At 39.8% G+C, this 24,370-nt stretch overlaps 1 protein-coding gene across 16 annotated transcripts in view; it reads right to left on the reverse strand.

The window, feature by feature from the left end:
• The window catches only part of ERG (ETS transcription factor ERG), a 215,664-nt gene that overhangs the window by 67,276 nt on the left and 124,018 nt on the right, over nucleotides 1-24,370 (reverse strand). For 3 of the 16 annotated variants that reach the window (XM_065577437.1, XM_065577426.1, XM_008179835.3), the window contains exon 1: nucleotides 20,747-20,821. The exons of 6 other annotated variants lie outside the window; for them this stretch is intronic. Coding sequence is in view for 2 of the 10 variants with exons in the window: in XM_065577432.1 (XP_065433504.1) it covers nucleotides 21,029-21,046 (18 nt within the window). In the remaining 8 variants the exon portion in view is untranslated. Of the gene's footprint in view, nucleotides 1-20,098; nucleotides 20,209-20,746; nucleotides 20,822-21,028; nucleotides 21,262-24,370 lie in introns of those variants that run through there. 7 more of the 16 variants (XM_065577432.1, XM_005304434.4, XM_042859239.2 and 4 more) reach the window with 6 other exon arrangements.

The following is a 24,370-nucleotide window of genomic DNA, read 5'->3' on the forward strand; positions in this document are numbered from 1 at the left end:
TCAGAGATAGGTTTCTAAGTGTGGGCTGCAGGGAGGCGCCTAGCTCTGCTTAGTGATCCACAAATGGAAACCAGCTTGGAGTCAGACAGGTTAGGTGCCTCAGCAGTTTCTTGTAGGAATGGGTTAGATACCTGCCTCACTCTGCACAAAATGGCCAGAGGAGGAGTAGGTGGTGGTGCCTACCTTATAACTTTTAACCCAATGACTATTTAGGTATTTATCCAAAGTGAAACAGTCATTAGGCCAGAGAGAGAGAGAATGACTCTGTTGTCCAGTAGATGGGAGAGAGATGGAAGACCTGGGGGGCCAATCCTTGCTGCAATCATTCTTTCATTATTTATGGAACAGCTTCAACAGGAGAGATGGAGAAAGCCCTAGAACAGATTATCTCATAGCTTAGTGGTAAAAGCACCTGCCTGAGAGAAGGAAGACCCATGTTCAAATCATTTCTTCCCTTCTGGCAGAGGGGGGAGGAATTGAACCTGGGTCTCTCCCATCCCTGGGGAATGAGGTGGGTACCTCCCTCTGTAGTCAAATTTTGAATTGGACCGGATCTGGTAGGGGGCCTCTGAGCTTGCCTACTGGATTGGGGATCCTTAGGCGGCTGTCTATTTTCCCCAGTTCATGTCCATTCTGGGGATTAGGTAGGAGATATGTGTCCAGACACGCAGAGGGAGACAGCAGTGCACTTGCCTGGGGCAGAAACACAGATGCCAAGGGAAATTTTACCCTGAAAAATTAGGCACCGCGTAAATTTAGGCACCTACAACGTTTGGTGGAAGTTTTGTAGATTGCAGTGGAGCTACCATTGGGACACCCCATCTAGACCAGCAATGGGGGAATCACACACAATACTGCAAAGGGACGTATAGAAACGGCCCTGAAGTATTTTCTAAAACCAGAATGAATTTTTTAAGTGGGCCCACTGTATACAGGGCTGGTAAGCAGGTGCTTGGGGCGGCCACTCCGGAGAGGGGTGGCATGTCCAGCTATTCAGCGGCAATTCGGCGGAGGGTCCCTCACTCCCACTCGGAGCAAAGGACCTCCCACCGAATTGCCACTGCAGATCGTGATTGCAGCTTTTGGGGGGGGGGGCAGCTTGGGGCAGCCAAAACCCTGGAGCCGGCCCTGACTGTATATGTGCAATATGACTTCCTGTCATGATAGCTTTTACAGTGTATAGCCTAACATACCTTCCTACAATAGTTTGTAATCAATATCTTAATTTGTACTTACGTACATTTTAATTTTGTCTTTTGCTCTGATCAAATGAATATCAAGTTCAATGCTATAACAGTAAGGCCTTGATTCAGCTACAGACACAATTATGTCCCAATAGGACTTCAGCACCAGGGCCTGCTCCAGGCACCAGCTTAACAAGCAGGTGCTTGGGGCGGCCAAGGGAGAGGGGTGGCACCTGCGGCAATTCGGGGGCGGCAGGTCCCTCACTCCCTCTAGGAGCGAAGGACCTGCCGCTGAACTGCCGCTGCCGATCGCGACTTTTTTTTTTTTTTTTTCCCAATTGCCGCCGCCGATCGCAGCTTTTTTTTTGCTTGGGGAGGCAGAAATGCTGGAGCCGGCCCTGTTCAGCACATGCATCAAGTTAAGCAAATGCTTAATAGTTTTGTTGAATAGGTATAGATTTATGCATGTGTTTAACTGTAAGCAGTGCTTTGTTGAATCAGGGCTTAGGTTCAGTACAAACATTTTTTTTTTAATGTAGCGAGAGTACAATTACAGGGTTATCTAAAGGATACAACTGGGTCTGATCAAGTATTACATATATGACTAATTAAAGAGATCTGACTTATAATATATTGTAGCATACATGTAAAAGAAATAAAATGTATGTGTAGATGATCACTGCACCAAAAATGGATATGAATAAACCCCAGCAAGCTGTGCATATTTGTATCCATAGCAGATTTAGACAAGCATAGATTAGTTGAGCTTCAGATGCTTGATACAGTCAGTTCAATTAGAAGAATTGTCTGCAATTCTGCTTCAGGACGTCTTACCATTGCAACATCACTAACCTCTATAGTCAACAGAAAGGACCATGTACTGCTTTAGACTGACATCAGTGATTCAGTTGTGGAATGAGGGCAATACATAGCCCACAGCATTTAGATATTTATCCTAGAGTAGGAAACATTAAAAGGTGCTTCCCCCCCACCCCCAAACTCAGGGCATAATGGAGACATTAGAAATGTAGTAAAACTAGATGACTAATAGTCATTTGTATTTGAAATGAAGCAGTATTCATACAAAGCTTAAGATACTTCAAAAGAAAATACTCTGATTTGTTTATCTTCCACTTGTTTTTATAAATGCCACAGAAAATATTGTATGTTATACATTAAAACATACATCTGGGAGGAATGCAATCAGTTGCTCTTTTATTGTTTCCACAAACAAACCCATTTCCTACAAGCTGTTCCCATATCTTTTGTGCCATATCCAACTTCCCAGAAAAACAGCAGGAAAACAAAGTGTGAACTCAAAACAACCCATTTCCACAGAACAATGCACTATACCAAGAAGAGAGGGGGAAAATAAAACAAAAACAAAGCAAAACAAAAACCCCGCTGTTTTGGTACCACCAAGGGACTTGAAGAAAAAAGGAAGGAGGAACTTTAAAAGTCACAAAGAGGAAGAGTTGTGCAACTGCAAATATGCAGTAAGCATATTGCCAACTATTTCAAAGGATTTGAGGTTTCAAAATCATCCAGAAGCTTAACTGATTTTCACCTTGGGTTTTAAGGTTCCAGGAACACCTTTATATGTCCAAGAGCCAGAAACGGTTGTATCATTTTATACAATGTACAAGTCATGATTTCAATTGCTTCAGTATTGAATGTAAACAAATGCATTTTATGCTTCCAGCAAGAATAAAAGTTCATAACACAAAGTATAGCAAACGACACACATCATTCTAAAAGAAGAAGAATACAGAAAAAAATAATTAATTTAATTTATTTCCTGGATGAACTGTGCAATCTTTGAAGTTAATGAGACTCATTTAAACCAGGAAAACCTGAGCTCCTGCAGGTATTGTGCACATAGTTCACGGAGACACGTCTGGTAAAAGCCAGTGACAAATATCAGTGTTGTTTCTATCTCCTGTTTCCATATCTGGGTTGCCTAGGCCATAAAAACAGAAAATAAGGAACAGAACTAAGTGACCAAGTATTTTAGGTGCCCTACCCAAAACAGTGTTGCAAGTCAGAAGACACCATTTTTAGAACAAACTTGGCAATCAGTGCCAGCACTAGGCATAAACAGACTAAGCAATTGCTTAGGGCCCTGAGCAGCTCAAGGGGGGGAGGGGGGGACTATTCACTTTTTAGTATGTGTTGTGAGGGGGAGGCCACAAAAATATTCCTGCTTAGGGACCCCAATGAGCTAATACTGTCTCTGTTGGCAACTATAATACATTTTCCCCATTAATGAATCTGTACAATCTGAGAAATGACTTGAAGTTGAGCCCATTCTGTTCTTTCAGTTAAGAGATGTGGTTGATATTTGTTTTCTATATATAAAAGGTGTAACACAGATTTTTTTAATCATTTGCAATGAAAACCTATTGTCTAAAATAATATCATGAATTAATGCTAGCTTGATATGAAGGTAAAATATGTACTCTTTTGGGAAGGTGATACAGGCATATAGGGCCACATTCACCCAGGGTATATGTCGACTTCCCACTGTGGACTTTCTAACAGCATGGGTGTTGTATCAAGAAAGAGACTTTCTCCTTCTCTTATTATTAATCATGATTATTATAGTATTGTCTAGGGACCAATCAAGAATGCAGACACATTGTGGTAGGCACTGTACAAACACAGTAGCAAACATTCCCTGCCCCAAAAAGCTTACAATTGAAATAGACAAGCAGGGCCGGCTCCAGCATTTCTGCCGCCCCGAGCAAAAAAAAAAAAAAAAGCCGCGATTGGCAGCAGTTCAGCGGCAGGTCCTTCGCTCCTAGAGGGAATGAGGGACCTGCTGCCCCAGAATTGCCGCAGGTGTCACCCCTCTCCCTTGGCCGTCCAAAGCACCTGCTTGTTAAGCTTGTGCCTGGAGCCGGCCCTGTATTCAAGGCAGATACAGGGTAGGGGAAGGAGTCTAACAACAAGCAGAGAGAACAATGTGTTGGCAACAAATGGCACATTCGTTTTAATTTTTGTCTTTTTAAGTGGATTTAGTTTGAAGGGGATCAGTTAACTGGAAAGAAAAAGGAAGGAAAAGGGGAAATTGAAGGGAAAGGGGTGAGGGAGACAAGGCATAGGAGAAGAGGGTAAGACGGGCAGGCGTGGAGAGAAGCTGAGGTGAAGAGATGTGGGTACATCTACACTGGAATAAAAGACCTGCTGCATAGCCATGGCTGGCCAGGGTCAGTTGACTCGGGCTTGCAGGGCTCAGGCTGTGGGACTAAAAATTGCTGTGTAGATGTTTGGGCTCAGGCTGGAGTCTGAGCTCTGAGACCCTCCCCGCTTCCAGGATCCCAGAGTCCAGGTTCCAACCTGAGTCCGAATTTCTACCCCACAATTAAACAACCCTGTAGCCTGAGCACCACAAGCCCGAGTCAGCTGACACAGGCCAGCCTTGAGTGTTTAACTGGGAAAGAATTGGAGCAAACAGTCAATCAGCACAGGGCAGAAAAGGTCATCTCAAAACTGCAGAAAGTTCTCTGAATCTGAATATCTGAAGCTCCCTGCTTTGGCTGCTTCTGCAGCTGCTCCTACTGGCTGGAGCCACTGGCTTGTTCTTCTCTGCATTTGCATCCCAAGGCCACATGGCAGAGCAAAGGGGAGGTACCTCTTCCTTTCTGGGCAGCCTGCAGCTGCCAACACCACCTTAAAAATGGCTGATGCTATTTGGCAGGAAGGGTATGTCTGGTTAGAGCAGCTGGGCGATGCATTAATTCAATACATGCCATCGCATATAGCACTCTTCTTATGGAATCCCCCCACTGAGATTAAAGCTCCCCTCCCCTAGCAGAAATTGCAAAGACGTGCAGGTGGCAGTATCCTGGCCTGCACATCCTGGAGTGAATTTCCCATGCAGCACATCTATAAAGGTTAAGATGTTTCTACACTTCACCTGAAAGAATCCCCATCTTTTAGTGTAACTGCTGATTTGACTTCTTAGAAAGTAATGAACCAACCAACACTGAAAGCAAACCAAAGGCTATTAGTCAGTGGAAGCTAGAGTTTTGTTTGTTTGTTTGTTTGTTTGAACCACATTTCTTTCCCATGACAGCCTGAAGGTTGAAATCTGACAGTGTGAAGTTTTAACAGGCGTTTTCACCATACAGTAAACAATTCATTTAGAACAAGTCTGGGGTATCTGTGGGTGCTTAACAAGTTTGCAATCAAGCCACCATTTATATACTCCTAAACATGAATTTAGGTGCCTAGCATTAGGTACCCAAGTTTGAACTAAGCATCAGGCATAGGCCTCAATTCATTAGGGCCATATACTGTAGCACATTTGGTGATAAGTAATTACTGGTGATTTCAATCAATATTTGTAACCAAGGCAAAGGGGGTTCAGATATACATGTTTAAATATAAAGGATTACAGGCCAATCATGCTCCTATTAAAGTCAATGGCAAAACTCACACTGACATCAATGAGACAGAATTGGACCATCTGGGTGTCTTTTGGACCATCTGAAGCCTTTGACCCAAACACATCTCTGGGACTGTAAAAAAGAGTACTGCCTTCAAAACAAGCTATTTTGTAAGACAGAGGCAATCAGATCTGATGCTTCAATGAGACAACTGATCACTCTGGGTTCACAAGGATCGTTTTGCTTCCTCACATAGAGAACTGCACCACTGCCCATGTACATTATAGACCTGTCACATTCCTCTGAAGCATCAGGCAAAGGACACTATTGAAGGCAAGACACTGAACTTGGAGTGCAACTTTTGTTGTTGGTTAGTTGTCACTGGAATAAAAAATTTGCCTTAGCTACATGGTGCTGTAGCTCCCTCTAATTACAATGTTAAATATTTTGGTCTCAAGGATGTCTATGTATGCCACTTACTTAATTTCTGCCATGCCTTGCTGTGTTTGTGCTTTCTTTTACAAACCATTTTGTATGTTTCATGTACTACATGCTAGCAGAAAACTTACAAACACAAATACATACACTATAAAATTAATAAATTTGAAAATCAAGTCCTGGGTTCTGCGTTTCGCCAGCTACAATTCAAGACATCACTAACACCAAATGCTCTGATTAGGTGTTAGCGCTGAAATCAACTCTTGCAAAGAAAACCATACTGCTGATCTTGAAACTTGGCAGTTAAAACATCTTCCATTTTGCCTTTAACACTTACTCTTGTGAGTATTTGTATTGACATTAATGGGACTATTCTCATAAATAATTATTAATAATCCTCTGTATTTGTGTGCTTCTCAAAACACTTAAACAATAAATTAAACTAAATTAGAGAAGTTAATGCTTGCACTGACTTCAGTGGAAGCTGTGTAATTTCAGCACTGCTGAAAATCAGGCAGTAGATGTCTCAGGTTGAGCACTCAAAATTAGTGAACACTTGAAAATTCAAACCTTGGTGACTTGCCCATGGTCAAACAGTGAAACTGTGGTAAATCTGTGAATATATTCTAGGAATCCTGACATCTAGTCCTCTGCTCTAACTACTAAACCTGTATTTAGAGAACCTATTTTAACTCATGAATTAGATTTTTTTTATCTGCCTCTATTGCATTACTCAACCTATTAATTAAAATACAAAATGTTCCATGTTCCTGCCCAAATTAATTACCAGCAGTTATATGAATTCATCTCTAAACAAAAATATACAAAGGCTAATAGACAACTAATAAGTAGCAGGTTAATGAGTTAAAATATTGAAAGATGTTTGATCTACTTTTCTTTTGGCATTACCATTGCTCGGGTGGGCGGGGGGAGATGGGAGAGGGAAGGGAAATAGACCTAGCTTAGTAAGCAAACTCCTCAAAAAATATGTCATCTAGATCCTAATCCTAGATGTAGGGTAAAGCTAGGTAAACTGTGTTATTGTGTGTGTGTGGCGGTGGGGGATGGTTAGAGGGATTAATTGTATAAATAAGACCAGTATAGTCCTGCAGAGGCACATATTAAGAAGCCCAGAGAAGCTAAAGGGAGATGGAGATTGCAGAGCCAGAGAGCAGCTAAGGAAGGAGGTGAATTGAGAGAGAATTTGAGTAATTTGGGTGAGGCAGGAGGCAGAGGTGGCAAAATCAAGTCCTAGAAGAGATCAGAGTGATCTGGAGAAGCCCCAGAAGGTGATTAGAATGTAGGCTGAAATCTGTGAGACTGGGAAGTCCCAGTAGGAAACAGGATGTTAGAAAGACCTTGAGAGGGAAGAAAGGAGATCAGAGGGGACTGTAGAAATCAGAGAGAGTTAAGGTAATATCTAAGTGGATTTTGGTGCATTGGAGATATTCAGAGCAAGCCAGGGAGAGGAAAAAGAAGTTATATGAGAGTCTATTTGTTAGTATTGCAAAAACTCAGCATGCAAACAGAAAGCTTGCAAACCATAACCACCTTTCTCTGCTGCTCCCTAAAGTTCCTTGGTGCGGTATATAAGTTCACAGGCTTCTGCATTAAAGTTCCCTTGGGCTCCAAAACAATGATGGAATTGGCATTTGGTATTTTTAGAGTAGTGTTAAATAACAGACTAGAATAGACTTGATATGGTTTTAATCTCCATACTGCACTACTAGGGAAGATAAAGCATGAGAAAAATACAAGTAATTTGTGAAATAAATTTTTCAGCTCAGATTTCTTCTGCTCTTCAGATAGACCAGAAATCATAGTACCATCTCTACTAAACCAGTACTATTGAGAAATGTCCTTGTTATGATATGTGAATCTCTGTTCTACTGGCACTTTTATTAAATGATCAGTCTATCACAAAAATTGGAACTGAAATGGTGTGTGCGGAGAACAGAGCATGCATTAAAATCCATGAAATCAGGACTCATTCTGTATAATGTGTTGAAGTTTAAAAAATCTGTCAGAAACCACATCCAGAGAATAACAATATGTAACTGATCCTCATACAGATACGTTTAGCATACACCAGGTTTAAGTACTATATTGTTAAGACAACTCTGAAAATGTGAATATTTTGAGATATTAGACCAGATTGTGCATGGCTGTTCCACAGCTGGGTAAGGGTGGGTGCAAAAAATCCTCATTGCCCTCCTGGGCAGCATCTGGGCACAACTGCAGGCCCCATACTCCCAGGGATACAAACACCACTCCCTCTGTTCATCTGCTGGGGCTCAAGACACCCAAAGCGGGCAGGGTGGCACTGGAAGGAGGCAGGGCCATAGCTCCAACCCTCACACACAGGCCAATGGATCAAGGGGGAGTGGCAGCATACATACTCCTGCATGCTAGTGAGCTCCCCTAGGGCTGTGGTGGCCCTATCCCACCCTCAGTGCAGCACTATGATTAATCAAATAAGACTCACTTTATGAGCCAAATCTTTTTAAAATGGAGACTCAAGGTCTACCCAGCTGCACACACGAATACAATCACAAATTGCTAGTTAGGTTCCTGACCATTGGTTTGCTCACGGATTTGCCTGATTTACAGAATCACAGGCATAAGTTTGTGTGGCTCTTATTTGCTTATGGATATACACCTTTTGAAAATTGGGCCCTCTATTTTCTCTGTGTCTGTTAATATATAGGGCTAGATTCTCATACACACTATGGTCCCATTACACCCGTCTGGCAGCATAAACATGCCTTAGAGTAGTTGAGACTGTAATTTACGCTCACTTTAGTGTACATGAGAATTCAGGCTTCAGGCTCTAATGTCTTCTTTGCCTTTTTAGATGTCTGCTCTGTGCTAGGGTGATCATTTCAGGTCATTTTTCTACAAAAACTTCCAAATCCTTTCCCCCTTCACCATGGGGATGATTCATTCCTTCTCCCAAAAACTCCCTTGCTAGGTTCTTTGCTCCCTGAATAACTGCTCTGTATTTAACACCTGTACTGCGTTTATCAGTGATCGCTCCAGTCACCTGAGCAATCAAAGTTATGTTATTCCTCTTTCTGCCCAGTCTCGAGTTCTAGTGTCATCTGCAAACTTGGACATTTCATTTTCAATATGATCCAAATCCTATTTTCTATACCCTACTCTATTCTATAATAAACGTCTTAAGAGTCTAATTCCTAGGATCCCTGACGTCCAACTTGGTAAGTTTCCACATATGGCTATTTTTTGACTCCTGCTATAGACACTGCAGTGTTGCCAACTCTCACGATTTTATGTCTCACAATATTTGGTGTTTTTCTTAAAGCCTAAGTTTTTAGAGTCAGCTGAATACATGAGAATCACAGCTTTTACTTCAAAACAGCCCCAGAAAGCAAAGGTACTTTGAATGGAACTGAGTATGGTATATACTCCAAAAAGTTTACTCATAGTACGTGGTGAGTGTTCTCAAAAAAGTAAAGTGAATCTGGAGGTTACCATGATGTATAATTCAGGTAGCTTGGAAAGGATCTAGGCACCATTATGAATCCTGGGGACTGAAAAATTAAATGTCTGTGACTTGAATATAATTTTATAGATGGTACTGTATTTTAAAAGGTATTTAACATCTAGAGACACATATTCAGAAGGGAAGGGTCTATACCTGCCCAATCTCCAGCATACTTGCCAGCTCCGCAGGTTCAGAATTTATAGCCTACTGCTTGTCCCTGCTTCAATCCTGATCAAAATCAGGCCACTGATTAAGGTGCCTAAATATGGCCTTAAGAACCTAACTTCAGGCTCCTATTTTTGAAAATATTGGCCACTGTTTTTAAATATATCCTAGTAACCTTGAATTCTCAGGCAAACAACTCTTACAATACAGTTAGAGATGGAGAGATTTATCAGCCACTTTTCTTACTTTAATAGAACCAGAGATGGCCCCAACCTGTAAAATTTGGACCTGGATCTAAGGTTCTGCAGAGTTAAACTCAGGCCCATATTTAATTTCAGCCTTGTAGTTATAAAAAATAAATGCTTGAAAGCCTAGAGATTCTAAATTAAGATTAAATTGTGAAAAAAAATCCCACATGCTTGAAACTCTGGAAATACAGGGTTAAGATTCCACAAATAAACTTAAATCCATATTGATACCAGAGAAACCTATACAAACACACTTTGTACCCTTTTATCAATTTCTGTATGAGCCACATGCTCCCACTTTAATAGCCCATGCTTTGCCTAATCATTGCAGCTGATTAAAACCAATAATCAAACCTTCTTTGGAGGAAAAATGGCTTTTCAACAAAATGGAAATTTTTGTGGCGAAAATTCTGATTTTGTTTTAACTTTTTTAAGGGAAAAGAACGTTTCTGACAAGCTCTAATAATACCGTGTGAACTACAATCTCACTGCACAGGAGCCTTACCTTCTAGGAATGAGCCATTTAGAGTACATCATCTTGCTTCTTACTTACCAGACACAGGGCAGGTTTACACTAGAAGTGCTACATCAGCACAGCTGCGCTGCTGTAGCGCATCTGGTGAAGACGCTCTATTCTGACAGAAGAGTGCTTTCCCGTTGGCATAATTACTCCACCTCTGCAAGCGGCAGAAGCTATGTTGGCAGGAGAGCATCTCCCGCCGACATAGCGTGGATGTGGACAGTGCTTAGGTCGCTGTAACTTGTGTCGCTCAAGGGGGTGTCTTTTTTACCACCCTGAGTGACATAAATTAGATTGATTTAAGTGATAGTGTAGACCTGCCCACAGATCAATGACCAAACCCTCCCACTCCCATATTCCCACTCCAGTTCTGAGACAACACTATTTTCATATCTCACCATGTACATATGATCTGCAACCACCTGTACTAGCTAACATTCCACTATCTTTTTCATACACATTACAGACACCAGTGTACTTAAAAGGGTACACGTAGTGTTTTGTCTTGTTAGTTCAATAAAAATATATAGGGATCAAAACATCTTGCTTAAATTCCATAGGCTTTAAAACAGCAAATCATGAAAATGTGTGGTTAACTTTAGGCGTCAAGAGGACCACTAACATGCTTTAAATTAAGCATGTGCTTAAGTGTTTTGCTGGATCAGAACTATAATGCCCACGCACTCACAAGTTTCCCTCTTTAGACCCTTCTCAGAGCTCTCTTTTTAGCTGTATCTACAGCCTTGAATGACCTAGTGGACTATGAGCCTGATTCAAAGCCCATTGTAGTCAATGGAAAGACTCAGCACCTTAAATGGACAGGGATTTTGCTGATCAGAAGCCAGGACAGGAAGCTCTGAGGAAACATAAGAACTACCCTGTTTGTTGGTTTGAATATTTGTTTTTTGTTTTGGAATTTACTGATTGTAAATCTGCAAGGAAGAAACTTGGTAACCAGAGACTTTGCCAAGTTGTGTTATTTTGGTTATATCAGAACTCCTGAAATAAACCCAAACTCCAGAGAGAGTTCTGTGTTTAGACCTGTGCCTCCTGTGAACTCACTCTCTCTGTCTAGCTGCTCAGAACCTCGCTGAGTTTCCCACACCATTACAATGCTGGGTAAAATGGAGATTTGGTTACGTGTCCAAGGCCACATTATGAGCCTGATTCTCCTCTCACATCCATTTTACACCACTGTAGCCCCTTTCACTTCAATGGATTTAATTCTAATTTACCCTAGCATAAAGGAATGGAAAATCTGATTCAATAAGTTCAGTTGGCAGAGTCAGAAATAGATTCCCAGAATTTCTGATTTTGAGTTCCGTACTCTCACCACCGTGCCACACTGCCTCTTGCTTAAACAAATATTGATTGAACCACTCAAGCTTCTCATTTATTTTCTTAAAGAAAAGGGTCTGATTAAGCTTATTTTGAAGTAATCTTTATAGAGTACTGTAGCACACCACAAACAATACACATCTAAGAAATATCAAATTGTTCATTTGAAATGTCAACAAAGAGATACAGTTTGGGAACTTAAAAAAATCATACATTTAGAAAAGGCCTGACATTCAAAAAGGGGCTCTGGATGAATCAGCTTGCGTTTGTGTTCATTAAGAGCATCAATTCAAATACTCCTGATTGTTTCAGTTGTTTATGAATCTCGACCTTCGTAAGGCACTAAAATGTGCTGTCTCCTAAAGATGTTCCCTGCCGATACGACACACATTTTGTATTGTTTTGCTGCACACAAGCATTAATATCCCAGAGGTAATCCACCCTTCTTTTAACGGCTGATGACAGGTCCAATGGCTGAGCAAAAATCAGTTGAAGGAAAAGGAAGTCTTGTCGGAAATGAGATTAATCTTGTAACGAGTGTTCAGCCCTGATAACCCATCTGTGCAGAGAACTGCTTTAACTGGAGAGCAATTAACCTTCACCTGACAAGCTCTGTCCAACCGTTATAAACAGCATTAAAGGCACAGGATCCCCTTTTCTTTCTTTCTTTTTCTTTCTTTGTGTAGACTAAATAATCAGATTTTTCATTCCATGGAAACTATATGTGCAACAGTGCACTGATGCTAAATCTCAAAAAAAATTATGAAATGGCAGTGGGCTTTTGGATATGCTGTGAACTGTATCTTTGGCCTTTGCCTTAGGTGGCTGATCTGGTTAGCAAGAAGAAATCTTTCTGACCACTTCCAGTAGCTATTGTACCAAGGGAATATCCTACATGTAAGTTATCAGCGAAGTTGGTGTGAGTATGTCAAAGATTAACAACAACAACAACAATCTTTGCAAGTTGACAAGAGTTAGTTCAGACTGCTTATGTTAAATCCCTTTTAGTTTAACAATCCTGGCAGGACGGATTGTGTCATTATACCACCATTGTGCTCCTCAAGGCCCACGTTTAGGAACAACCTAGTTTTTTGCCCTGTGGACTGGTGGAGTTTAGGTATGCTCCAAAAGTTAGCTGGTTTGAGGTTAATGTAACTGTGAAGACTGCTCAGTACACAACTGCCTTCTTCTGCCAGATAATACCAACAGATTGGTTGGAGCACAGGTTATGTTTGAAAGTGTCTATAAGTCTAACTCTAAGAGCCGCAGTTAAAATGCCACAGTCTTTTAAAAAGTAATATCAGTTTAAATAACTGTCCTTCTGAAAATGATATCCATCATTGTGGTAGCAGTTTAGGGGTAACAGAACTTGAGTCTATTTTTCAAAGACAAAGCCACAATGTGTATGATATAGAACAAGCTCAGTGGCATAGCAGTGCTCAACCCTGTAGGCAAAGGCTAAAATACTAATCTCAGTTATACTGGCAGTAAACTGGAGTGATTCCTTGGAAGTCAAGGAGTTACTGGCTGAACAATTATCAGAATCTGGTCCAAAGACAGGAAGCAGGTTCTAAATCCCAAGGCCCTGAACAACTGCGTGAAATCCTTGGCCTGTTGAAATCCATGGCCAAATTCCCATTGACTTCAATATGGCTTGGATAGCATTCCGGGTTTCTAAAAGATTTGTCCTTTCTATTCATGTATCTGAAACTACTTACCTAAATATTACTATTGCCATTTGAGTTTTTATGCCTTTGTTTCTCTTTCCTTTGATCCATGTTTCTCTTTTCCATACCTAAAGTCCAGACTTGCACGTCAGTCATTACCTAATTTGTCTGCCCAATAAGGCAAAATTTCCATTTCAGTTAGTTCAAATGAGTGTATCTTGGATAGTAGATTACAAGCGCCATCTATGACTCAGTAATCTATCTGGAACATGCCCTAAACTACATATTGGACATGCCAGTGTTAGCTCTGGTGAGAGGTGTTAACTGGGTGGCAGAACACATAAATAGGGAAGATAGAGAGTATCCCTGCCAAGTCTCCTCAGTTCCTCATTCAGTCTACCTGGCCTGCCATCAAACCACCCAGCCCAATGCACAGATCCCCTGCTCTACAGAGGGCATTCCATTTGGCTGGTCCCTTCCCATTTCCACATGGGCAGGGAAGAGACTTTGGTTAATACAGAACCCATGAGAATAGATGTTCATGTAAGAAATGAGTACACAGATTCGTAGACATCAAGGAAGGAAAAGACTCTTCTAGCTCATCTTGCCGCCAATGAAAGATTGTTCCCTACAGTATACTTTCATAACTTTGTCCACATGTTTTTAAAGATTCAAGATCTCTAACCCATGAGGTTATGAAACAGAATAAAACCCAGTCTTCGTGTTACTACTACCACAGCACATGGGGTGGGGGGGGGGGGAAATCTCAAAGACTCCCAAAGTACTTTACAAACATAATGTAATATACAGGGCCACCAATGTGATAAGACAGAATTTGTAGTTGAATGCAGTAACTGCCGATCCCTGGTCTTTATGTAAACAAATCTGGTGCACTGTGGTTTAAATTGAAACAGTGATAGCAGAGAATTCCCATTATATTGAACACTTAGTGGTTAGTTCCTTTTAATGAATTAGATATTAGCAGATAGGAAGTTCCTATTGAAAGCATTTCCTGTATTGGTACTCCCTGATTTGGCAAGTTATCAGGGTCGGAAATGAACACAGGAAGTATCTGTCTACAGACCTTTTATCATCAAGGTAATTGCTGTGACAGCATTTTAATGTTTATCAAGGTAATAAACATATAGTCTAAAAAAAGATGTTTTTCAGCTCTAAAGAACAAGGCTTTAAAAAAATCTTATGTGATATCACTATATTTAATCATAAACTTGAAAATAGCGCTCAAATGCCATCCTCTGTTCCCTCTCAACAAAATTGCAAATGGTGATTAAAGTGAGAAATTTCCTTTTTCGAGTGGGAGTGCACTAATGATTAGGGAAGAGGACTGGAATCAGAGGACTCTTGGGTTCTCATCACAGCTCTGTGGCTGACTCTCTCATTCTCTCTCTGACGTTTGTAAAGTCCATAAAGGCCGCATTTTTAGGTGATACCATCTTAAATAATCATTCCCCTTCCTTGGAATTTACACACTCCAAATACTTGTAATTTATCATCTCTCTCTTAATCAAACTATGTACATTCTGCTCTTAATAAATCATTTTTTTAGCTGGTGTAAATTGGCATAGTTCCATCAAAACCAATGGAGCTACACCAATTTACACCAGTCAAAGGTCGCCGTTCCAATCAGTGGAGTAATGCCCTGGATGAACTTGACCCATTATATCTACTGCATTCTCTCCAGCCACTGATTTTCAAACTCTATTTAAAAAACAATTTAATTGCCTGGCACAATGCATTCTTTACACACTGCTTAGTGCTCAGGGTTCTTGTAATGTTTAGATGTTTAATTATGTTGTTTTTATGTTAATATTTGTTCCATTATTTTACTAGTGAGAGAAGTGAGACTTGTAGGATGATCATTTCCACAGTGTCTTTCACCTCTAGGTCACTAGTTCAAACTAAGTACAGGCGAGCAGATTGAAAATCATTACCAATATCTATATCATGATCTAGGTGAAATAAGTTATTGTTCTCATTTCTGTTCCTAATGGGATTGGTATCCACATAACAAAACCTGTCAGCACTGTTCTCAAGGGAGCCTGCATGCTGGGGGAGAGAGAAAACATGGAAAGCAGCATGAAGAGTCTGCCCCTTGTGTGTTGGGAACTTCCTCTTACTATTGATTTCCAAGACAAATCTTACCAAATATCCTGCAGCCTCTATTTCCTCAAACACCCTGATGGGTATTACTATGGGACTGTACAACTCCCTTAATTGCTAAAAAATAAAGTGGGGGTGAGACATTTATCCAGTCTGAAAACAGCTTATTCACAATGCTGCCGACTAGGTCCTGACCCCATACACACATATCCCACACTTAGATATAAGATTCAGCAACTGTACATGTAAACTCCTTAGGGCAAGTCTCATGGCCACTTCTCTGCTCTGCACAGTGATGAGCACACTCAGAGAGCAACAAATAATTTAGAAATAAACAACAGTAAAATAAGCAGAGTATGTGGCAATTTGCTCAGTCCATTAGCATGCACCTTTTCAATGCTAACAGTCAAAATAACTGCAGGTATCACTCACCCTATTCTATCACCATCCAGCAAAAGAAGCTACTTTTTAATTAGCTGATTATGGGGCTGATCCAAAGGCTATTGGAAAAAGTCCCACCAACTTCAATAGGCTTTGGAGGAGACCCAGTGTGCCCCACTATTTAATTTTATCTTGCGAAAAATTATACTATAAGTGACATAAGCCAATTTCTTCCATTTAACTGATTTCCTAAAGAAACCTGCTATGCTGCTTTAGAAAGCTAAATTATATGGAGTAATCATTTTTAAATGAATGGTATGAATATTCTTATTGGATTATGAATTGCCACTTCAAAAATAAACATTTTTGTTTTGCCTTAACATTTCTTTAAAATGCCTCTGCATTTCTCAGCAGGAGATCTCCAATGTGTTCAGAATGTTTAATTCTACCAACATTACCGCTTCAAAGGCCTGTTGAAGTCTCATGGAACTTTTTCAAAAACATGCTGTTTAGAGATAGCTTAGCTTCTGTTAAAAGCAAACCAAACAAAAAATCCATTAGGTATTTTTCATCTCTTCTTCTTTACTTAAAGAGTCATTTATATGGAAACTGTATCTTTGGATCAAAGTCAGGATTGACGCAAGGCAGGCATAAATCAAGTGGAGTTACAACAGGGCTGAATTTGGTCCTTTTTTGTTTTGTTTTGTTTTGTTTATTTTACAAGATTTAATCTACTTCTACTTGATGTCATAACTTTATGTTTGTGGCACTATAATTGTTTGTCCTGGAAAGAAATGGGGGCCTGATCCTGCAGTCCTCATTTGAACGACACTCCAATTTAAATCAATGACAGTTTTGTCTGAATTAAGGAGTACAGTATCAGGCCAAAAAGCTTTAAGGCCCTGATTCAGCAAAGCATTTAGCTGTGTGCTTAACTTTATGCAGATGAGTAGTCTTATGGAAGTCAATGGGGCTATTTACTTGCTTATAGTCCAGCACATGCTTGAGTGCTTTGTTGGACTGAATCCAAATGAGGAACAAGCAACAAGGACCGATGAACTTTTAATATTTTGTTTTCATGCAACTAACAGAAATACACAATAATGCACAAATGATGTTTGCGGAAAAGTAATCACACCTATCTCTAAAAAGATTATTTCTCAAAGCTTTCCACAAGACGTCAGCAGAGTTTGAAACTGCCTTCAGTTTTGCTTGGTTTCAAAAATATTTGAAATAAGTATTTTGCCTTTCAAAGGCGGGGAGGGGAGCAACAGTGCTATATAGAGTAGCTTAGAGTTGAAGACTAAGATTTCTGATGAAAGGTTCTTGTACAGTATATATTGATTTAATCAGCACACCAATGGTCCATGGAGACCTACAGAATTTGTAACACCAGCCCTGGCAACCTCAAGTATTCCAAATTCCTGTATCAAATATGTAGACACTTTATCTCATAGACAATAGCTTCCAAGTCAACCACGGAAAGGAAACTAGTCATAAAAAGGAGAATGCATATATATTTAGAGGTAGATTAGGCTAAGAGAACTGTCCACATGTGTAATTGATAAGCCATTATAAAATGTCGATTATTAATTACTCAATAGCTTTTTCTTATTAAAAATAACTGTAATTGCACTGGCAGGCAAAGAGAACAAAATAAGTGGGGCCTGCTGTAGGATGTGGAATTCAAATTCCAGTTGAAAATAGACATTTTTGCATTTGACATTCCTTCCATCACTGAAAGGTGATAGAAAAAAAGAAATTCAAGATAAGTATGTTAATATCAACCACAAGGGGAGATTGGATTATTTTTTCATGTCATTCTAAGAAAGAAAAATAGAAGCCTACAATCAATGGTACTGTATTTATTTTCTAGCCCTCATTTTCTTTACATAGTGTTCTGCATACACTGCACACATCTTCAGGTTACAATTTGCGCTGGAAGAAAACATTGCTTCTTAGTATTTGATATCCCAATTGTCAGGAGGACTTCTGCCTGAAGTAGCATTTTATCCTTCAGATTCCAAAAAAGATTTAGCCATTTATATGAATAATGAGAATAATAAGTTAGATGGGTAACATAAATAAACAAATTAGATATATAACCATTCATGCTTCAGGTTTAAACCAACTACTAAATTATGGGAGTTAGGAAGAAACTTTCTCTGAAGGCAGATTATTCTACATTTTTCCACCATAGGGTTTCTTGCACTTTCCTCTAAAGCAGCTGATATTGACCACTGGTGGAGACAACATACTGAACTCTATGGACAACTGGTTTGATTCTGTACGGTTATTCCTAAAGTATAAATTGAATAATTTATTCAAAAGTCCAGGATTGCTAGCAAAAAAGCTTATGAATCTATTGAGTTTTGCCAATTAGTTTGACAGCTCATCCCAGGACATTCTGCTTTCCATATAATCGGGGGACAGTTATTATGAGATAGTAGATAGTTAGAATTCATGAGCGCATCCACATATTAGCTTATTTACAGGATGACAGAGATATCACATTCGTGACATAGGCCCTTGATCCTGGAAACACTCACATACATAGTTAACTTTAAATATACCAACTAGTCCCAATAAAGTCAATTGGGCTACTCCTGTGCTTAAAGTTAAGAGTGTTAAGTGTTTGCAGGATTGGGCCCTTAGGCATTTTAAAGAACAGTGAATCAATGAATTATACTGAAAGTCCATCTCTCTGTATGTATAAATCAATAATAATTTCTACTCAGTTATAAATAAAAACAAATATTCTGAGCCAAACTCTCACCTTTGATGAATGTGTAAGGCTCCTATAGAAGTGACTAAAAGACAAATGCATAGATTCAATTTGGACTATTTAGAAGGCTTACAATCTTTGGCCCAGATCCTCAACTGGTGTAAATCAATGTAGTCCATCAATGGAGGTACACTGATTTACAGCAGCTGAGGAGCTGGCTTGCTATTCTGAAATGGCAAAAAAAAGTGAGAAATTATACAGTTGCTTTTTACATTTTAAGCCTATAGACAGAAATGTTTATTTCTGATCACTCTCTCAGTCAAATACTTGCTTCATTTACTCTAGCTAGAACAGGAATTGAACCTCTTGGGACTGGAAATGATCTTCATGTTAAATATATTTCCTTAGTTTAGAGTCTAAAACTTTTATAATTTCGCCCCAGTTAATTTACATTGTGGATGGACATAAATTAAATCCTGGCATCAAAACTAAGGACTTTCCAGCAAAGTAGGGCCAAAGTCCTTCAGGCCTTAATCAGGCAAAACTCCACTGTAGGATTTGGCCCAAAATGAGGTGGCAAAATATAATTATTATTTCACTTAGGAGACCTTTGCTATCTCTACTGAAGCTTCGATTTAAGGAACTGCCGTGTAAAATGCAGCTAGTTGCTCTTATCACTGTGCTGGAAGGCAGTAATAGAACAACAACATAATAGTGTTATAATAGTTATTAACATTGACCTCACTATAAATATACTAAAGAAAAATATAGAAATATAAAAAACCAAAAAACCTTATACTGCATTTAGGCATATTGTGCCTTCAGTTTTTAAGCAAAATTTCCCACTCACATCAGGACGCTCCTGCTTAAAAGAAATGTCAGCTCATCATTACTAAATTAATACACAGCACTTTCTCTTAGCAGCAAACATGCTGACTCTAGGAACCTCAAAATTTTCATATAGAGCCTGATCCTGTAAAGTGCTGAATGTCTCCTGCCAGGTGCTGAGTGCCCGTAAATTGCCACTGAAATCAATAGGAGCCCAGCTGTTGCAGGGAGCACTCAGCATATGACATGTATTGGCCCACAATGCAAAGTAGATTCATATTTTGATCTTTGTAGGTAGACTCTTGAAAGCATCCCTCATTACAAAAAGATAAGAACAGACTGCTTTATAAATATATACAGACATACACACACATGCACACAATTCAAATAATTCTCAGGCAAGATTTTCATATTACAAATTTTTTAACAAAAACAGCATCAAACACCTGACAAATTCAAACAACAAAGCAGAAGTTATTCAGAAATCAAACATCAGCTTCAATTATTTAGCGGCCTGCCATTGCTGCTGTCCTATATCATTTACTATATCTCCATCATAATTGGAAAAGTATAAAAATATGTAATACCTCAAAGTGATTAAATATCTCGGTCCTGTATCTGAAACCGCCCCCCCCACTGATGCAGAGTCCTTATTGTACGTGTAGTTTTGTACTTCACATAAAACTGGTTTCATTATCACCAGGCATTCAGTTACAGTTAGCTTTCTTCTGCAATTAATCATAGCTATTGCTATATCTGTAACTGCTATGTATTGCAACATAGTACAGCAAAAATTAGATAGATTTATTCAGCTATCTGAGCAAAGAAACCTGCAAAACTCAGCAAAGCAGTCTTTTAAACAGCTGTTAAAATAATGCTTACTCATAAAAGTTAGTTATGAATCAATGACAGATTTTTATTGTCCAAAAAATAAAGACAAAAAGCACACACCAAGCAGAATGGCACCACCGTTAAAACAACATTTAAGAAAAATCCTGAATATCAGTATAGAGTTTCCACAAAAATAAATCTGTAACATCTGCATTACTCAAAACAAGAGCTGATGTCTCTTCATTTCCATGTGCAAATGTTTGTGTCCCTGTCAATAGGGGAAGCATTTAAAAGTATCCAAAGGTTCAGCATTCTGAGGAACCCTTTTTTCTTTCTTTCAGTGAACAACCTATCCCCTTACGGCAATCCAGATACACATCCAAGTTGTCAGAAATGATACCTACAAGAAAATTCGAAGCTCTCATAAAAGGGCTTTGCATATGCAATCCACAGCACTGAACAGTGAATTTAAAAAACCCAATTTTTTTTCCGAGTTAGAAGTTTTTAAGCCTTGCGGATGGTTGGAGTAGGAAAAAGGAAATTTACTAGGCAGTACAAAGGAAATCTTGTTGTCCTCTATTGTGGCAGTGGGGGTGTTGCCCAGTTCTAACTTATCTGTGTTGATAAAGGAAACCAAAGAACATATTATTGAAAAAACGTCCAATAAAAATGTACCCCTTTCTTACCTTAATAGTGCTTGCCATAATGTGATTAAGATTATTGATCGCTAATAATTGTTAATAATAATTATTGCTTCGCTCTGACCAGAAAGAAGTTTTGATGAAGTTGTTTAGAGCGGATGAGATTGTGCTAACTCTGGGAAATGAAGTCAGCCAATGGCAGGAAGAGGTTTCTATTGGTCCTGGCTACTGCAGCTCGAAGAAACAGGATATTTGGGAGCGAAGAGATAAGAGGTCCTAAAAACAATGTTGTTTTTCTTGATGATATGCGGCTACCAGATTTTTTTTTTTTAAACAAAAAAAAGTCAATTGCCTATGACAGCTTAGGCAGGTGTGATCTGATGTGCAGTAAGTGTGACATGCCACTCTGAAGCAGGATGCAGATGTCAGATGAAATGGGCCAAATTCGACAGGGTTTCATACAGGCTATCCCCTGGGGATTTACCGATTCAGGGCCAAAGTCAGACTTGGTGTACAACTCCATTGACATCAGAGAAGTCTAATCTATTTACCCCATGTCTGAATATGTGCATTAATCTCAGGCCTAGTTACCTGAGGTATTGACAGTTTATATCTTGTCTGATCTATTATACTGTTATTTTTAGCTATAAAGCAAATGAACTGGAGCCCATAATTTATCCCCCCTCTCATCTGAGTGTGTACATGATGCTGCTTTATTGTTCATTATTATTCTTTATATTATCATAATGCGTAGGATGGCCCAGAACCCCGTTGTGCTAGGTGCTGTACAAACATGGGAAAAAAGATAATCCCTGCCCCCAAAGGGTTGAGTGCTGAACTGCTGGCAATTTTATTTTTTTAATGGTCTTGGGGAGGATGAAAAGGTTATACAGTATGGACAAAGTTAAAAAGCATGCACACAAACACTCAAATTCAGTGTTCCCAGCTCTTGTGTTTTTATTGTACGTCTCAAAACATTTGACGTTTTTGTTAAAGCCCCAGCTCCTGGAGGCAAGAGATGATGTGAAAATCTCAGCTTTCATAAAATAAAAAATGAAACAACAAAAACCCCAACAAAAAATAAACTTCTAGCCTCCGTGGTTTAGGAGACAAGCTATAAACATGACTCATAAAGGCTCAAAAACCAGAAGGAAAAATAATAAGCACCCAACACAGATTACTTTTAAAACTCATTATTTTTTTAAGCCAATCTCATGGTGTTTTGGAGTCCTGACTCATTCTTTCTGAATGCTTGGGATGACAATACTGAAGTATGGAAATGTGGTGGGTTTTTTTTAAGTAAAAGCTGAAATTGTTTTGGGGGCTATCATTTTTCCAGTTTTCCCTTCGTTAATGACATTGGGGGCTGTAGTGTAACTAGGAAACAGATTTCACCTTTCACACAAGGGAAAATATGCTCTGCCCCAATGTTGCAGGCATTGTAGCAGATACAGGGCAAGCAGCAGAACTGGTGTGCAAGGAGGAACAGGATTCTCAAAGATATGGCAGGCAGTCTCTACCAACTATGCGCTATGGAACACAGCTCTGTAGGGTTGACTGCATGTGTTACAGGGGCAGGCTGGTGGCTCTGTGACCACACTAATCCACAGTCATTACCCTTGTGGAAGGTGAGCAAAGAGGCCATGTGAGCTACTGCAGCCTCACAGCTGCTCCATGGGCTGGGGACAGGATTCCTCTTCCCCTGGACATCTCAGACCTCTCCAGTGCAGAGCCTGGTTACCCAGGCTGAGTGGTGGGAGCAGAATTTACCCCATAAGGCATACTTTAAAGGATGAATAGATTTCCCAAACAGCTATTTTAAGTTCGTACCAAAAATGTGATGAAACAAGAAACATTCCCACTGTTAGGATGTTAGCTAAGAGTAGCCTCAATCTTGCAATCGGCATTGCAGGATCCGGGCCCCACAGGATAACAATAACTGTACACAGTCTTTTTGCCATCTGAGCATATAGTGCCTCACACAATGGGGCACAGAGCTCTGCTTGGGACCTCTAGGTGCTAGCCCAATTAACAAATAAATAATAATAATAATAAAGTGGTAGCAGGAAAGTAGATTGGAAGCTTCTTGGTGGGTGCACACAAATATCAGACAGTAGAAAACCAAACAGCCAGTGCCTACGAGCCCATCCTCTCTCACGGCCCCACGACCCTCCCATTTATGAAACAAAGGGAAAGTAAAGCTTCACTGTAACTGATGACCGTTTGCTTAGTACTGCCCCCCTTGGCATTTAGTGGACATTTTTCACAACACAATGCAGCACTAGAGAAGTATAAAAATAGGGGCCAATTCATGGTGCAGGATTTGTTCGAGGGAAGATGGCATGTGTTCAGGGAGTAGGAGGGAGTGTTGTCAAGGTGGCCCTGTACCCCAACTAATGTCTGAAGAGCCTCCGGGCTGCCCTAACAAGAGTTCGAGGCTGAACAAGCCTTCATTACCCTCCCTCCCTGATTTGGGCCCTGCACAAGCACGGGGATAAGTTCTGCCCATAGCTTTAGTTATGATTCCATCTTTCGCTCTAAGGGATTCATACAGAGCCCCATATTCCTTCCAGCATTTCCTACCTGGCTTTGATTACTCACTCACAGACTTCTCCTCTGCTAGACATTATATTTTGCTTCAAAGCGACCTGCAAGAAAGCTGCAGCTGTAGACAGGTGACACCAACAGGCTGGTAGATGTGACAAAAAGAATGAGGGGTTGATTTAATGTTAGTGCAGCATGTCTACTCGTAACATCAGAATAGTTCAGAGTTAGTATTGTGATAAGATAATTTACTGTCTGCCTATGGAAATTTATATATAGTCCAACTGTACTGCACGATATCTTTTCACAATCTATGTCTATTTCATTTAATTATTGCGCCTGTGCAGAGTAGGTAAATTGTGGTTACTTTCCCATTTTCGTTATGAACAGTAAGAAAAGAAAGCAATTTACAGTAATTGTACTTCAGGGGGATGTTGATTTCCTCCCTTTTCATCTCCAAACAATGAGCAAGACATCCAAAAGATTAGAACCTTTTTGTCAAAATTTTCAAAGCATTGCACAATGCTTGCGCTGGGTGACTTCCACTCTAATTAACTTCATAACTTAGTTTATGTTTGTGCTCAAAAATATTATGTAGCTTGAAATATCAGTTCCAGCTCTCCAACATGTGTAGAGTCTGAAGAAGTTCCCACACAACCATTTAAAAGCATGCGGCAGTACTAATCCCTCTCCAGCCTACAATCTTCATTCACCCAAACCTCCTGTTGACTTCAGTTGATTTCAGTGCACAACAGATGAGAGATTAGATCTTACCAAGTTCTACTATTATGTAACATTTGTTATAGAATTCATAGCGTGCTAAGAATTTTTCAGATTGAAACC

The sequence above is a fragment of the Chrysemys picta genome, chromosome 1, assembly GCF_011386835.1.
Source record: "Chrysemys picta bellii isolate R12L10 chromosome 1, ASM1138683v2, whole genome shotgun sequence".
Taxonomy (NCBI): domain Eukaryota; kingdom Metazoa; phylum Chordata; order Testudines; family Emydidae; genus Chrysemys; species Chrysemys picta.